Source organism: Lissotriton helveticus, chromosome 3_1, assembly GCF_964261635.1.
Source record: "Lissotriton helveticus chromosome 3_1, aLisHel1.1, whole genome shotgun sequence".
NCBI classification, from domain to species: domain Eukaryota; kingdom Metazoa; phylum Chordata; class Amphibia; order Caudata; family Salamandridae; genus Lissotriton; species Lissotriton helveticus.
The window spans coordinates 1,776,141,629-1,776,157,365 of NC_136061.1; the positions used below are offsets into that span (position 1 = coordinate 1,776,141,629).

Sequence of the window (15,737 nt, forward strand, 5' to 3'; positions counted from 1 at the left end):
ATGTTTCTCCAGACGGGCAGGAACTGCTGCAGTCTCCCCCCGACAGGTGTTATGTGGTCGGGGGGCAGTGACAGAAAGTCACTGTTTGCTTGGAGTAGAGGTGCGGGAGCTGTTGTTTCCTCTGCCGCGACCTCTGTTGCTGTTATTCCTATAACCTCCCTTGTTCTGTTTAGTGAACGAGGATTGCGCCCCACCTTTGGAGAACTGGGATTGTTGACCCATCTGTCCTCTGGTGACTCCACGTGCACCTGAGCGACGAAAATTGCTGCCACGAAACTGTTGGGACTGCAGGGCCCCCATAGACTTAGCAGTTTCCGTGTCCTTCTTTATTTTCTCTAGGGTGGTGTCAACATCCGGACCAAACAGACTATCAGGATTGACTGGCTGATTCAGAATTGTTGTTTGAATATCCTGCTTAAACCCTGAGATGCGGAGCCAGGCTTGTCTTCTCAGCATAACGCTAGTGTTGATAGCCCTAGCAGCTGTGTCCGCAGCGTCAAGTGCACACTTGATGGCTGCGTTTGATATTAGCTTACCCTCCTCAATAAGCATTTTGGTGACTTCTTGGAACTGTGGGGGCAGGTGTTGTATAACCTGTTCTAGGGTGTCGTAGTGCGCCCTATCATAACGCGCCAGGAGCGCCTGTGTATTTGCGATGCGCCAAAAGTTTGCCGCCTGTGCAGCCACTCTTTTGCCTCCTGCCTCAAGCACTTTGGACTCCTTATCCGGGGGAGGAGCTTCACCCGTTGTCTGGGAGTTGGCACGTTTCCTGGCATTGGCAACCACAAGAGAGTCCAGTGGCAATTGTCCCCGGATGTAGACGGGGTCCGCAGGTGCAGGCCTGTACTTCTTTTCAATGCGAGGGTTGACCACTCTCGCCCTCGTAGGCTCCTTAAAAATGTCCCCAGCATGTTTGAGAACACCTTTCAGCATAGGAAGTGTCTTTACTGTCCTTTCAGATATGGCAAAGGTGTCAAAAAGGAAGTCTTCCTCAACCGGGTCGGCATGCATGTCCACATCATGATTGGCCGCCGCCCTTTCAATTAGTGCATGAAATCCTGCTGAGTCCTCAGTCGGGGATGCACGTGCATTAAAGGTCTGCGGGTCTTGGCCCACACCTTGGGTGTTCTGGTCACCAGTGTCGTCGTATGAATCTGGTTGTACATCAGGTTCATCGATAGGGAAATTGTACTGCTCATCCTCATCATATTCCTCACCCACAGAGTGTTCTGGGGAGGGAGTAGGGCTCCGTCTTGGAGGAGGCTGAATCGGTTCCGTGAGGCCTGAGGCGTCAAGGGGCACCCTCTTCTTTTTCATTGGGATGACGTAGGGGTCCACCGGCTCAGAAGTGATCTTCCGTTTATAGAGTGTCAGCTTGCCGGTGGCAGCATCGATGAAATGCTCTGAATCGTCTTCCGATTCGAGTACACGACGTGGAAGAGGGTCAGGCAGCGAGGAACCCTGTTTCGGAGCCGATTTCGTCGAAAACGCTTTCGGCGCCTCTTTAGGTGGCAAGAGAAAGAGGAGTTTCCCAGAAGGCTTAGCCGGAGCGTCCTTTTGCGGCTGCGGTAATGGCATCGGAGCCGATGGAGCAAAGGCTTTCTCCCTGATTCTCTGCAGTGACTCCGCAATGGGGGACGGTACACTGCCAGTGGGTTTCGTCGCCGACAAGGATGCTTTGAGCTGTCCCTCGGATCCGACGTCCTCTCGGGCCTTGTGCGTTTTGGGCGCGGAAACCGTCTTCGGCACCTCCGAATCTTGAGGCCGGGGCGCAGACTTCTTGTGCGTAGCCTCTTTGGAGCCGACCTTGGCGGGCTTGGACGGAGCCGTAGCCGCTGATCCGTGCCGACCATCTGTCTTGGGGGCCCCTTCTTCGGCCGTCGGGTTCGATTTCGGAGCATCGGAATCGACAGACTTCCTCGGCTTCTGCGGACCGGAGGTCGACGGAGCCGACGGGGTGACGGGCACCGACTTCTTCACAGGCACGGCAGCCATCTTAGGGACACTCGAGTCCTTTGGTTTCAGTTTCGATTTTGGGTCGGCCATTTTAGGTGTTGACGACCCCGATGGTTTCAGTTTCGGTTTCGAAACTGCGTGCCCAGCAAGTGAGTCCGTAGCCGGGCCCGAAGGCGGGGCTGTGGCTTGCGGCAACGGGTCCTGGGTAAGGCCGACAGGCGATCCCGTGTCCCGGTCGGTATCCTCGTAACCTGCGGGGCAGAGCTCGTCCGCTGAGCTATCCGCCGCGGCCCCATAAATTTCATCGTCGTCTCCTACCTCTTCGACGTATTCGAGGACCTGACCCGCGACTCCGTCGTCGTCTCCCGGATCCGCCTCGACCTCCGTCTGTGATGGGGAGATTTGTAGATGGTGACCCTGGACCTCTTCTTCCTGGTCGCCGAAGATGTTCTCCGGATCCGGGGCCGCTTGCCTAGCTTCCAAGCGCACCGCGCGCCGAAGCTTGAGAGTTTTCTTGGAGCGGAATTGTGCACAGGCCTTGCACTTGCCGTCGTCGTGGTCCGGTGAAAGGCACTTGTTACACACGGGGTGTAGATCGATGTGTGGGTACTTGGACCCACAGAGCGGGCAGTATTTAAACGGGCTCCGCTCCATGTCCGTAAAGGCTTGCAGTCGTGTCGCGATGAGAAGGCCTCAAAGTTTAGAAAGCGAAGAAAACTCCGCTTATTCCGGCTCCAAGAGACGGAAGACTCGAGACCGAGCGCAGACAATACCGACGCAAGAAAATCGAGGCCTTCTGGCCGGTAAAAGATAGATTTACTTGGTTCCGACAGTAAGACGTCGAGACCACATCCGAACCCAATGGCGGAAAAAAACAATCTGGGGATGGAGCCGATGCCCATGCGCACTGTAGTCCAGGGGAGGAGCCACCTATCTCAGGATACTTCGAAGACTCTTCCAGGACAACAATGTGCAATCATCCGAGCCCAACACTAGGCGGCGATCTAATGCTAAGATATGAATTTAGCAGCCCACATGCCTTGAACCTAGGATTACAGGTAAGTAACTAATCCTTCTCTTCCAGGGGATCCTCATCAATAGTCATAAGCATTAGAATAGAATAGCGAGCCTCACCTCATCTCCCTGCGGGCAAAGGAGTAACAATACAGTAATAAACCATATTAAGCCTAGTATTCACTAAGCTTGTACAGGCCGTAGGCTACCCAAATAGATTCCTCAAAGAGGCTTGTCCTACTTGAGTATCGGCCCTGGAATCAGACTCGAGACAGTAATGTCTCGTAAAGGTATGAACTGATTTCCAAGTCGTAGCCTTGCATATCTCTGACATTGGGATGTCGTGCAAGAAGGCTACTGTAGCGGCCTTCCCTCTAGTGGAATGCGCTTTGGGCGACTGCAACAAAGGCTTGCCTGCAAGCTGATAAGCCAATTTAATGCAAGAGACAATCCATCTCGCGATGGACCTCTTGGCCGCTGGAAAACCTGTTCGCATTGAACCATAGTTCACAAACAGTTGATCCGTTTTCCTAATCCCTTTGGTCATTTCCAAATAGAACTTGAGCACTCTCTTAAGATCTAAGGAGTGAAGTGACCGCTCGGCTGGGGTCGTAGGATTTGGAAAAAATGAAGGGAGGGAAATGGACTGATTTATATGAAAATCAGAGATGACTTTAGGAAGGAAAGCTAGGACTACCCTATTGTGATGAAAGATAGTGTATGGTTCTTTCGCACAGAGAGCTTGAATCTCGCTGACTCTGCGAGCAGAGGTAATCGCCACCAAAAAGGCCGCCTTCCAAGAAAGATGTTGCAAAGAGGCCTTGTGGATGGGCTCAAAAGGTGGTGACATTAACCTGGATAGCACCAGGTTTAATTCCCATGGAGGAGAAGGATTTCGCACAGGGGGATACACTTTCTTCAACCCCTGGAGGAAGTCCTTAACCACTGGAACCTGAAAGAAAGACACCTGATCTGGTGATTTTCTGTATGCTACTATGGCTGACAAATGCACCCTAATAGAAGCGTATTTCAAACCAGCAGTAGCCAGGGAAAGAAGGTATGGCAAAATGACGTCCTCCTGTCCTTTAGTCGGATCAAGGTGATGATCCCTACACCATAGGAAAAACCGCTTCCACTTAAACGCATAAGACATTCTCGTGGAAGGTCTCTTAGCCTCCTTTAAAATGTTCATGCACTCAGGAGGCAAGTTCAAATGTCCATATTGCAGGACCTCAGGAGCCATGCTGTTAGGTTCAATGATGGGAGGTTGGGATGCATTATCCTCCCGTTCATTTTGCTCAACAGGTCCGGCCTGCAAGGGAGTCGTCTGTGTGGACACACAGACAGATGTAGAAGGTCCGGGTACCACCACTGCCGCGGCCAATCCGGAGCTATCAGGATCATTTCCATGTTCGACCTGCAGAGCTTGGAAACTACTCTCGGAATCAGAGCCAGGGGAGGAAACGCGTAAGCGAACGTCCCTGACCAATCCATCAGCAGAGCATTCCCCTGAGTTCCAGGCCGGTGGAACCTGGACGCGAAGGCGTGGCATTTGGAGTTTTCGTCGTCTGCAAACAAATCTATGGCTGGACGACCCCAGCAACGAAAAAGCTCTTCCACCACATCGTCGTTTAGCACCCAGTCTGGCTGATCTTCGGGGTGCCTGCTGAGTGCGTCTGCTTTTACGTTCAACTCGCCTGGCAGGTGCACCGCCACTATCGTGAGGCCTCGAGAGAGAGGAGCCAATGCCAAATTGCCTGAGCCTCTCGAGACAGAGGGCGAGATCTTGTGCCTCCTTGTTTGTTCAGATAGAACATGGTGGTCGTGTTGTCTGTCTGAACTAGGACTGAGTTGGACTCTATCGCTGGTAAAAACGCTTTGAGAGCCAGGAATACCGCTCTGAGTTCCAGCATATTGATGTGGTATGTCTGCTCCTGCGCAGACCACAGGCCTTGAATCTGAAGCGGACCCATATGCGCTCCCCAACCTTGTAGAGAGGCATCCGTCACTATCGACTGGTTTGGAAGAGGCTGGTGAAACCGAACCCCCACCAGCAGATTCTTTCTCCGTGTCCACCATTTGATGGCGTCTTTCGTCGCTTGGGAGAGCTTGATGCGATCCTCCCAAAGTCCTGTCGCCTGGTCCCATTGATCCTCCAGGGCCTGCTGTAGAGGCCGCATTCTCAGCCTTGCGTTTGGGATGAGAAAGATGCAGGATGCCATGGAACCCAGCAGGGATGCGACTTGTCGGGCTGTTGGAAGCCGAGAGTCTATCAGAATTCCACATTTCTGGTTCAGGGAAAAAAGTCTCTCCTCCGAAGGAAACGCTTTTCCCACTTTTGTGTCCAGAACGGAGCCTAGGTAGTGAATTGACTGTGTAGGCCGCTGGACTGACTTCTCCAGATTCACATGGAGACCGAGCCTGTGCAATTGGAGAAGACACAGATGTAGATCGTGCTTTACCCGCACTGGAGACGGACCTTTTAGGAGCCAGTCGTCCAAGTATGGGTATAGGAAGAGTCCCTTCTTGTGCAGAAAAGCCGCCACCACCGCCATGCATTTGGTGGAGACTCGTGGTGCGGACTTGAGACCGAAGGGTAGCACCGTGTACTGATAGTGTTTGTTCCCTACGACAAACCTCAAGTACTTGCGATGTTGTTGAGCAATTGGGATGTGAAAGTACGCATCTTGCAAGTCCACCGAACACATCCAATCTCCGGCTTGAAGATGTGGGCATATTTGGTGAAGAGCCAGCATGCGGAACTTTTCTCTGATGATGATCTTGTTTAGAAGTCGCAGATCGAGTATTGGTCTGAACTTGTCCTCCTGATCTTTTTTGGGGACAAGAAAGTACCTGGAGTAAACTCCCTTTCCTCTTTGAGCGAGAGGAACCTCCTCTATCGCTCGCTTTTGTAGTAGAACTGTTACCTCTCTTCGGAGCAAGCTTAGTTGGTGAGGGGAAGCGCTCTTTGGAGGTATGTTCTTTGGAGGAGCCAGGAAACGTAGTTTGTATCCATTGCGCAGTATATTCAGCACCCACTGATCCTTGGTGATGCTGACCCACTCTGCCAGGTGTTGTGAAGCACTTCCTCCCACTGGAGTGGGCAACGGCGCCAGAGGAAGCCACTGATCAGGCTTTTCCTCCTCTTGTAGTGGTAGAGGATTGTTGATGACCTCCTCTACCTCTGCCCGGTTTACCTCGAAACTGGGGTTTTCCTTGGGCTTTACTTTGGGACCATTGAGGGGTTTGAACCCTCTGTTGAGCCCCTCTCCCCCTGTTGGGCTTGAAACGACGCTTGAACTCTTTCTTCTTTTCCAAGCCCACCGCTTTCACTGTGTCTAGTTCCGTCTTCATTCGGGTCATTTCTTCGTCCGCATGCTCACCGAAAAGAGCGGAACCCGAAAAGGGGAGATTAAGGATGCGATGTTGAGCATCCGGCTTCAGGCCTGTCAAGCGTAACCATGCCGATCTCCTGGCACAAACCCCATGAGAATAGGAATGCGCCGACAGGACAGCACCATCCGCAGCAGTGCTTATCATCTGATTCGCCACCAGACATCCTTCAGTCACGGTCTCTTCAAAGTCCTGCTGATCTTCTTTTGGCAGCTTGGCTTTGAACCTTTCCATAGAGTCCCATAAGGCTCTGTCGTACCGACCCAGAAGTGCAGCCGCACTAGAAACCTTCAGAGTCGACGCAGCTGAGTTGCAAACTTTGCGACCCCAGGAGTCTTGCGTCTTGCTGTCCTTGTCTGGGGGGACGGAACAAGAACCTGCCACTGCGTGTGTCTTCCTCGCCGCCGCCACAATAACAGAGTCTGCTGGCGGGTCCGATCTTACAAAAACCGGGTCAGAAGAGGCCGGTTTGTATTTCTTTTGGATGCGGGCTGGCACCGCTCTGATAGCCGCCGGAGTTAGGAATACCTCCTTAACAGGATCTATAATCCCCGGAACTAATGGCAGTAGAGGCCGGGTGATCGCCTTTTTGTGTAGAGTCTCGAAAATGACTGTCGTGGTAACCTGAGGGACAGACATTTCAATGTTCAGCTTCTGAGCTCCTCTTTGCAAGACGTCCAGATACGTGCCAATGTCATCCACTGGGGAGGATCGGGACGTAGGACTGTCCGTCAAAGTAGGGGAGTAGTCCCTCTTGGAAGACCTGGTAAAAGAGGTCGAGGAAGTAGACGGAGTTCGTCGACGTCTACGGTGGACACTGTGCCTCCTCTCCTTGGATCGTTTCGAACGCACCTCACGTCTAGGAGAGCGAGACCTGACCCGCTCCTCTGGGTCTTTTCTGGGAGATCGGGTCCTTCTGGGAGATCTAGTTGGTGTTCTCACCGGAGATTTGCGCCTGGGAGGGCTATGTTTGTCCATCTCCTCCACTAGATCCTGAAGAGGAGACCTGTGCTGCGAGCTGGCGTAGTCCTGCATACGTTTTGCAGCTCCAGAATCTCTCCAATGATCCAAAGACTTATACCATCTAGGTGAAAGTCTGACCTTATCCGCCCAAGGGTCCGTCCGACGCTCAGGTGACTTGCGTACTGGACTTCGAAGACGTAGTTGAGGAGCCAGAGGACCTTGAGGTGGAATGACGGGAAGCTGACTCCGTTACCATCACCACATCTGAACCTCTCGATCAAACAATCTTGTTTTAGAGTGTCTATGCGAGGATGTATGGTCTCTCGACGTCGAGCGGCGATGAGCAGCCGCCGACGGAGTTCCACGTCTCGACGTCGAACGGTGAGTACCGGCCTTCGACGGAGACCTCTCCCTCGACGTCGAACGACGATGCCCAGTCGTCGACGGAAGTCTTGACGTCGTCGACAAAGCACCCTGCCTCGACGTCGACTGACGATGTCTAATCGTCGACGGAGGTCTTTCACTCGACGTCGAACGGTGATGATCAGCCGTCGACGGAGGTTTCTGCATCGACGTCGAATGTCTGTGCGACGACGGTGGAGGGGTATTGGACACCCTCGACGCCGAGAGCTGACGAGACACCGACGGAGACTGCATCCTCGACGCCGATCGACTCTTCCCTGTCGACGGCGGAGGGGTCTTGGTCCTCGACGCCGAACGTCGCTTCTTCGACGACGGCGGAGGAGTCACACTTCTCGACGCCGGTCGACGTCTGGATGACGACGGCGGAGGGGTGACCTCCCTCGACGCCGGTCGTCGCCTGGTTGACGACGGCGGAGGGGTCCTGGGTCTCGACGCCGACCGTCGCCCGGTTGACGGCGGCGGAGTTCCCTTCCTCGACGTCGGACGTCGCCCGGTTGACGCCGACGGAGATTTCGACGATGGAACTGGATCCTTCGACGTCGTCGACGTACCTGGTCTTCTCTTCGACGGCGAGCCCGCCGTCGACGGTAGTTTAGACGATGAATGATCCACCAGTGGTTCTTTTCTCAGCGCCGAGCCCGACGCTGAGGGTGAGGGGTATGAAGACTTCTTTCTGGAAGATGAATGAGTCTTCTTGGAGTTCTTCTTCACCGGAGATCTTCCTCTTGATGACCTATGAGCTAGGCCATAAATGCGAATCCTCTCCCTGTCTTTTAAAGTTCTTCCTGACAGGTGTTCACAATGAGGACAGGTGCCTGGATCTTGTTCCTCAGGCAGACACAGGATACAGACGTCGTGGTTGTCTGACTTGGCCTTCTTGTTGCCACAAGAAGGGCATTTGTCAAAGAGTGAAGGCATTTTCAGGAGAAAATGCTCACCAAATTGACTGAAAAAGACAGTATCTTACTTGACTAGATGTTAAATGTCGAGTAAGAACAAAAAATTGTCAAAAGTGAAGAGTTTTTCTGTCAAAAAACAGGAAAATTAGTGGAGCTGTGTAACCAGGGTCCTTCTCTGAAGGAGCCGGAAAGAACAACTGACCTAACTGTCACCCCTGAGGCATGATGGGATACTGGGGGTCATGAGTGCCTTAAAGGCACGGTGTCAGTTTATTGCAATGTAGCTACAGGTTAGCTTTTCAGTCTTTTTAGACTGTGTGTTTGCAATGCAGCCTGGGAGCTTTCTATGCTTCCAGTGAGTTATAAGAATTTCTACTGCTTTCTGAGCATTAAAACAGTTTCTAAAACAAACTTTGTGTTGTTTCTCATGTTTCTAATGCTTATTATTATTGCATGTATGGTGGAAATTCTACACAGCATATTTCAGCTCTGTTTTTATTGGCTGCTATTGCATGTTATATATATATATGTATTTATATATATATATGAGTATATATATGTGGGGCACATATAATATAGTGTTTCCGGGGTCCCGCACATGGGCGGGAATATTCTAATGCTTATGACTATTGATGAGGATCCCCTGGAAGAGAACCAGGAAGGAACCAGGTGCTGTCGTCGCGATCAGGTGTAGAGTGGACGCTTGACTCTGCAGCTACGTGGACCAGGAGGCGTCTTCGACGACCAGGATGGAGGCACGAGCTGTCCCACGCAGGCTCTCGCTGTCGGCGGTGTCGGATCCGGGATTGGAGTCAACAGGCCTTGGCAAAGGCTACCCACGCGGTGACGGGAAAAGACGCCTGCTGCGGACTAGGAGAGTCCGGGGTGCCCCTCTTTTGGAAGGGAGCAAGGGCCAGTCTGGAGCAACCAGACCAGCAGCAAAGATTCAAAGGTTCGTCGTCTAGGAGGCCACTAGCCAGCCGGCAAGTGACCAGACAACGCGTCGAGCAGCAAACAAGCAGAATTGCCCCACGCAGATCTTGTGGAGGCTGGAGGGCTGATCTTCGGTGCAGGAGCTGCTCAGGGTTGGGGCTTCTCAGTCCCCAAAGCACTTGGTCGAGTTTACCTCGGGAGTCGTGCTGGAAGCGAAGTGCAGGTTCGTTCAAGATGGCCGGTCCCACGTGTCTCGTCGCACCCACGGGTCTCAGCTTGGCTGCAGATGTGAGTTGAGGTCGGAGAGGTCTGGGAATCCGGGTCTCGTCGGGCTCTGAAGTCTGGATCCTCGAGGGAAGACGACAAAGTGAAGCCGCTGGACGCTTGATGGTGCCTGCAGTTGCAGGGTGGACACTCCTTGCCCACAAGGGAGATTCTTCAGTCTTCTGTGGAGCAGAACGTCGAAGGCCAGAGTTTCTTCTTGTTGAATAGTTCAGGATAATCTAATTTGGAATGGGACCAGCTCCTACCTTTATTCTCCTAAAGGGGGCTGCACTACTGACTAGGTCCCTCCCATGGGTGGGACCAGGAAGGGGGGTGGTTACACCCCCTATCCTTTGTCCGGTTTCCCGCCAGAGCTGGGGCTGGGATGCCCCAGCAACTGGTTTGAACCGGTGTATGCACAGGGCACCTTGTGTGCCCCCAGGCATGTCTCATTCCTTTCAGGTCTCATTACCTCAATACACAAAATCCTGTCTGGGGTGGTGCTAGCACCTCCCAAGGCAGGAAACCCTTTGTCCAAGCCATCCTTGCTGGAAGGAGTCCCAGCAGCAGGAGGTCAGACTTGTGTCTGTGGTGGCAGCATCCATTTTGTGATGCTGAGGCTCGAGTTAACTTTAACTGGGGTTCACAGTTACATACATGTTGTGTCCCTCTAGAAGGGTGGAATGCTACCCCCGTCGCCAGAATTGGCGAGGGGGTAGTATTCCTAATCGTATGACACCTTACTCGACATGTTTTGATAATGTTATACCAGAGTTAGCATTTAACCGCGAGGTTGATAATGGAAGAGTATATGGTATAGCGTTATCATGGAACAGCTATTAGGACTTGGTTCCGCAAGCTGCAAACGGGCTCAGCTCATGCCAGAGCACCATCTCACATAATTCCAAGCACTCTGCCTTCAGGATTGATAAGGCCTTCCATAGGAGTGACTGATAGGAGTATATGTGTCCATTTTAGGGTTAGATATAGGTATACTATATCTACTGCAAAGGGTGTTTACACCACCTTGCCCCAGCTGTCATGCAGCCAGTTGTGTTAGATTTAGATGGCCAGCCAGGGGTGGCATAATACATGCTTCAGCCCCTGGTAGGCCCTGGGTACACCTATGCCCTGGATACCTAAGGTATACTGTACAGGGACTGATAAGGTGGCCCAGTACCAATTGGTAAATGCACCTAAAGAACATTGTTGTCAATTTAGAGAGAGAACAGCTAGGCTGTGGGTCTGATTAGCAGGCCCACAGCCAGGGAAAGTCGTAAACCAGTGAAGCAAAAAGCAAAAATCTGGGGTGACCATAGGATTGCAGACCCCACTCTCCTACACCTGAGTCTTACCCCAGAACCTTAACTCTGCCAGTCAAGTACTTACTTAAAGACCGATAACTTGATTTTCTCCATAGGGTAACATTGGCTAGGTTTCATTTGGAAATTCTTCTAAGTGTTGAGTTTTGCAACTTTGAAATATTCCTTAAAAATCATCCGATCAACAAAAACGAAATTACTCACCGACCTTCAAAAGTAATTACAACTTAGGGGTCCTGATCTTTTACTTGTTCATATGACAACACAGCCAACACAGGGAACGCGGCCAGCCCCCGTGGGGTTGTAGGCAAAACGCGGTGTACCACTCTGCCTTTCTTCACGAGCCTCATGGCTCTAATGCTGCATTTCCTCGCGGCCGGCCCTGCTTAGGGTTGTAGGCTTAACGCTGTGTCAAAATGGACCTATGGTATATGCCAGTACTTGAAAGAAAAACAGACTTGAAATAAAAAAAGTAATTACAACTGTGATTTTCCGATAACCTTATTTCCTTCCATAGGATAACATTGCTTGGTTTTAACCAAAATTTCTTCCAAGTGTCGATTTTCAAAACATACAAATATTCCTTACAAATCGCCTGTGTAACAAAAACGATTTCTTTCAACTGTTTACAGGAAATGCACCATGGCTGAATCCAGGCTCCAGCCCAGAGTAAGAAAAACATTCTTTAAGTGATTTTATTGCATTTACCTAAAACTTCCCATTGAGCTCAATGTTATAATTGTGTTTAACTTGTGCTGCATATTGCAACTACTGTATCTATTGCATCTAAAAGTCAACTGCTATTTGAAAGTATTCAATTGCAACATCTCATTCTGAGAAAGTATTTTTATAGCTACTTGTGGTTCTAAAATAAAACAATATATTTTTATATACAAAACAATTGACCTAGAGTTCAGTTCTTGAGTGTGTGAGATCATTTGCTGACTGAGTGTGTACAACAAATGCTTTACACTGTTCTCTGATACTGCCTTACTGCTTGACCAAGCTACCACTTTAGAGAGTAAGGTTATATCTAACTTTAGCCTCTGCCATCCCTCTGGGGACTGTGGACTCTGTGCGCACTGAACCTTACTTTGGTGCAGTATATACAGAGCCACTTTCTTACATACTGTTCTAATGTTTTTTGAGTGGGGGTGTTTGTTGTTGTGGCCCCATGATCTCTTCCTCAAAGGTTTTTTTGTAATGTCTCTGTAGGTGGTAGAGGTGGTTTGGTTACCACCCTGCCTGTATCTGGGTTTATGACCGTATTTTTCTTCCCCGGGCATCAAGTTTTTTTTGTAGTTTAGTTGAAATAGGCTGAACAGGCTGTTCTTTGAGCTCTCTGTTAGTTTGTGCTTTTTCTGGCGCCAATGTTTTAGGATGTTTTTTCTGCCTTTGCGACCGAAGGCCTTTTAGATGTCGAAGTGGATTTCAGTGCCTATGTTGACTTGGGATGAGAAGGTGATTTCGGCGTCAAGTGTCTTTTGGCAACCATAGCAGCAAAGAGTCTGAAGGTGCTCTGGGTTTTTCTGCCTCAGATTTCCCAACATTGATGCTTGTTTTTTCGACGTTGGCTCCAAAAGTAGCTTTGACTTTTGAGGAGTTGTGCTTTCTGGTTTGTGGTGGTCTTTAAAGGTTGTTTAGGCGGAGGGATGACTCTGCTCCTTTGCCTTGTGCTGGATACTTCCATTGGTCCAAGGGATGTGGGATTCTGTGAGTCTGTACCTTTATTTGTGCATGGAAGGTTTTTGCCACAATACTTGTGTGCCCCTTGGAAGCAATCTGTTGGGCTTCAAGTTCATGGTCTGACCCTTCTGCAGAATGTGGACGTCTTAGGCTGCTACCTCATTATCAGTGTCACCCTCAGCGTAGAGAATGTGTTCTGTATCTGATTGTGTCTGGTCCCCGACGATATCAGGAGCGTCTTCAGTTTGGTGTGCCTGCATTGTGCTATGAGCCCAGCATCGCTCTCTTCGTTGTCAAAACATTTTCTTCTATCGGAAGCCCAGGAACGCCTCACACGACATTTCATAGCGTTCTAGAGACAGACAGAGGTTGCAGACTTTGCGAGGAACATGGGGCAAAAGCTGAAAGGAGCCTTTTCTATCACTCCATGTGCATAGAGTGAAGGAAGATGGTGGTTAAAGGTAGAAGTCAACATCTAGCCAGGTCCGGGAAGGCGAGAAAAACCTACAGAAGAAAGTATGTTGCCGTTTTTTTTCCTTTGCTAGCCTTGGTCGAAGGGCCATTTATTGTTCACCGAATGGCCAGTGAATGCGTCGAAGCTTCGATCTCAGAGCTCCGAGGTAGATATCTGAACCCAATGGTGGCGAAAAACAAGACAACAAATCAGCCAATGACTATGCACAATACAGACTATAGGAGTTACTATACCTTGTGTCTCGAAAGACTTCTTCGAAGAAGAACAAGTTGCAAACATCCGAGCCGAACACTAGATTGCAGGAATATGTTAAGCATAGGTATCTACGTCCAACACGTGCTGTGAATAGATATTTCAGGCAACTACTGCTAACAGTAAGGTAGGATAAGCGAATGAGCTGATAACTTTTGATGTAGATTCTAGATCAAAAGTGAGGCAGTGCAGTGCCCACACTGAAATTGTGCGACTTTGGAAATAAGAGTAAAACTCCAATAGCATTAACCTAATGACTGATATACTGAAAAGAGATTTGCCAACAATGTGACAAAAATGGGCAAGAAATGATCAGCAAAGTAGGGAAATTCTGTTCCCAGAAGTTTATACCCCTGAGATCACTGTCACAAACATCAAACAATGAAGAGCGTGTATAATGGAGGAGGCGAAAAAAGTTGTGTTTGGTGTATAATCTTATTTATATGTATGTCTCTACTATTCGTGGTGATGTGTACAGCTGCTGTCCAATGCAAGATGGGGTGGTTTTCAAGTGAAGTTTTGATCCTGTATGCAGTTCATGAATTCAGTGAGGTGTAGTCGTTGACCTCTTACACAACTATACAAATCCAACCTGCAGATTAGCTGTAGTCCAGTAAATCAATATCAAATGCAGCATAGAGTCTATCACAAGTTAAGCATTACCTTTCCTCATGCTGCTGTATGGATCCTTGTTTGGCTCATAGGGCATACGTCCCATCATGTCTGAGGTATTCATGGTAGGTTGATAACCGGGATTTGGTGTCATGGAGTTTCGTTTCTGAAATGGGGGCTCTCCATCCGCAAACGCATCCTGAAGATTCACAGAGTTATTCCTACTCGGAAAAAAAAGTTTGAAATCAGACACAACGGTCAACCTTACAACTACACAATCCGAGTGCAGCATTGGCTCAGGGAAATTTAGAACCTTCTATGAATAAGGCACGGTTGAAGGTTTTGGAAGAGGATTTAGGGGTAGAAATATAATGGCTGGAAGAAGAAGTATTTCGGCGAAGTGCCCAAATTTCTTCCCCCACATGGGATATACATCTCTCTAGTGCACTCTGTCAACACTGGGCATGGATCAACCCTTGTACAAAGATCCTAAACTCTAAAAATTATCATAATAGGAAAGGTCCGACCCTCTTACGGTTACAAAAAAAATTCTTAAAATAAAAGGAAAATGTTACTTACTGTGTAAGCATCTGTTTGTGTCCTGTAGTGCTGCAGATTCACAACATGCTATGCATACTCCTGCCATCTAGTGTTGGGCCCGGACATGTGCAAGTTATTTTTGTCACAGAAGTTTTTTCGAGGTACCGTGACTCCACCTACTCCTTGCAATACGCATGGGCATCAGCTCCACTGTTAGATTGTTTTTCCCGCTGCACGAAGGGTGAGGATATAAAGCGTAGCGCTAGAGAAATTGTGACAGTGCATAGGAAAGATTAAGGGTAAAAGGTAGGAAGTATGCAACACCTAACGGTGTCCGGGGAAGTGGGTGGGAACATGTGACTCTACAGCACTACATGCCACAAACAGATGCTTACAGGGTAACATTTTCAGTTCATGACATGTTTAGCTGTAGATACACATTCTGTACAAAGACTGTAAAGTAGTGGCTAGCCTGAGGACATTGTGAATAATAGAACCACTAATATTGGCTCCATTTATTTGAGCCTAAGTGTACTGAGGTAAGCCTTACACCTCTAATACAATTTCATTAGCCCCTAGAATGCTTCAAGTAATTCCTCACTAACACTATTTTCATGATGATAGTCCCAAGAATTTTCTGTCCTGAAGAGACTCCGACATTCAGTTGGGAGTCGAAACGCCGACGACAACTAATACAAGGTAGTCTTGAAAATACCAGAAAATTATTCATTTCTGGCTCTAAATCGTGTATTAAAATTTTCCAGATAATGTATGTGGAGCTGCTTTTGCTGCAGGCTCCACATGCCCTGAATGTATGTTTTTGGAGATGAGCTCCCCAGCCAGTGAGCAATGTGTTTGAATTAATATGGTTTTCCCCTGAATGTGTTTCTAGAAAAACAGTTTCCAAAAAGTTGATGTGCTTTGTGGAATCTTCTTCGTTCCATTGACCATGAACTTTCAGCTAGTTGCAATGTGCTCCCCAACCGTTGAGGGATGCATCCGTGG

General features: G+C 49.4%; 1 protein-coding gene across 1 annotated transcript in view; it reads right to left on the reverse strand.

The window, feature by feature from the left end:
• ARID1A (AT-rich interaction domain 1A) overlaps positions 1–15,737 on the reverse strand; it is a 579,170-nt gene that overhangs the window by 137,537 nt on the left and 425,896 nt on the right. Inside the window, exon 14 of the mRNA XM_078682637.1 lies at positions 14,244–14,413. Within this exon, the coding sequence (XP_078538763.1) occupies positions 14,244–14,413 (170 nt within the window). The remainder of the gene's footprint in view (positions 1–14,243; positions 14,414–15,737) is intronic.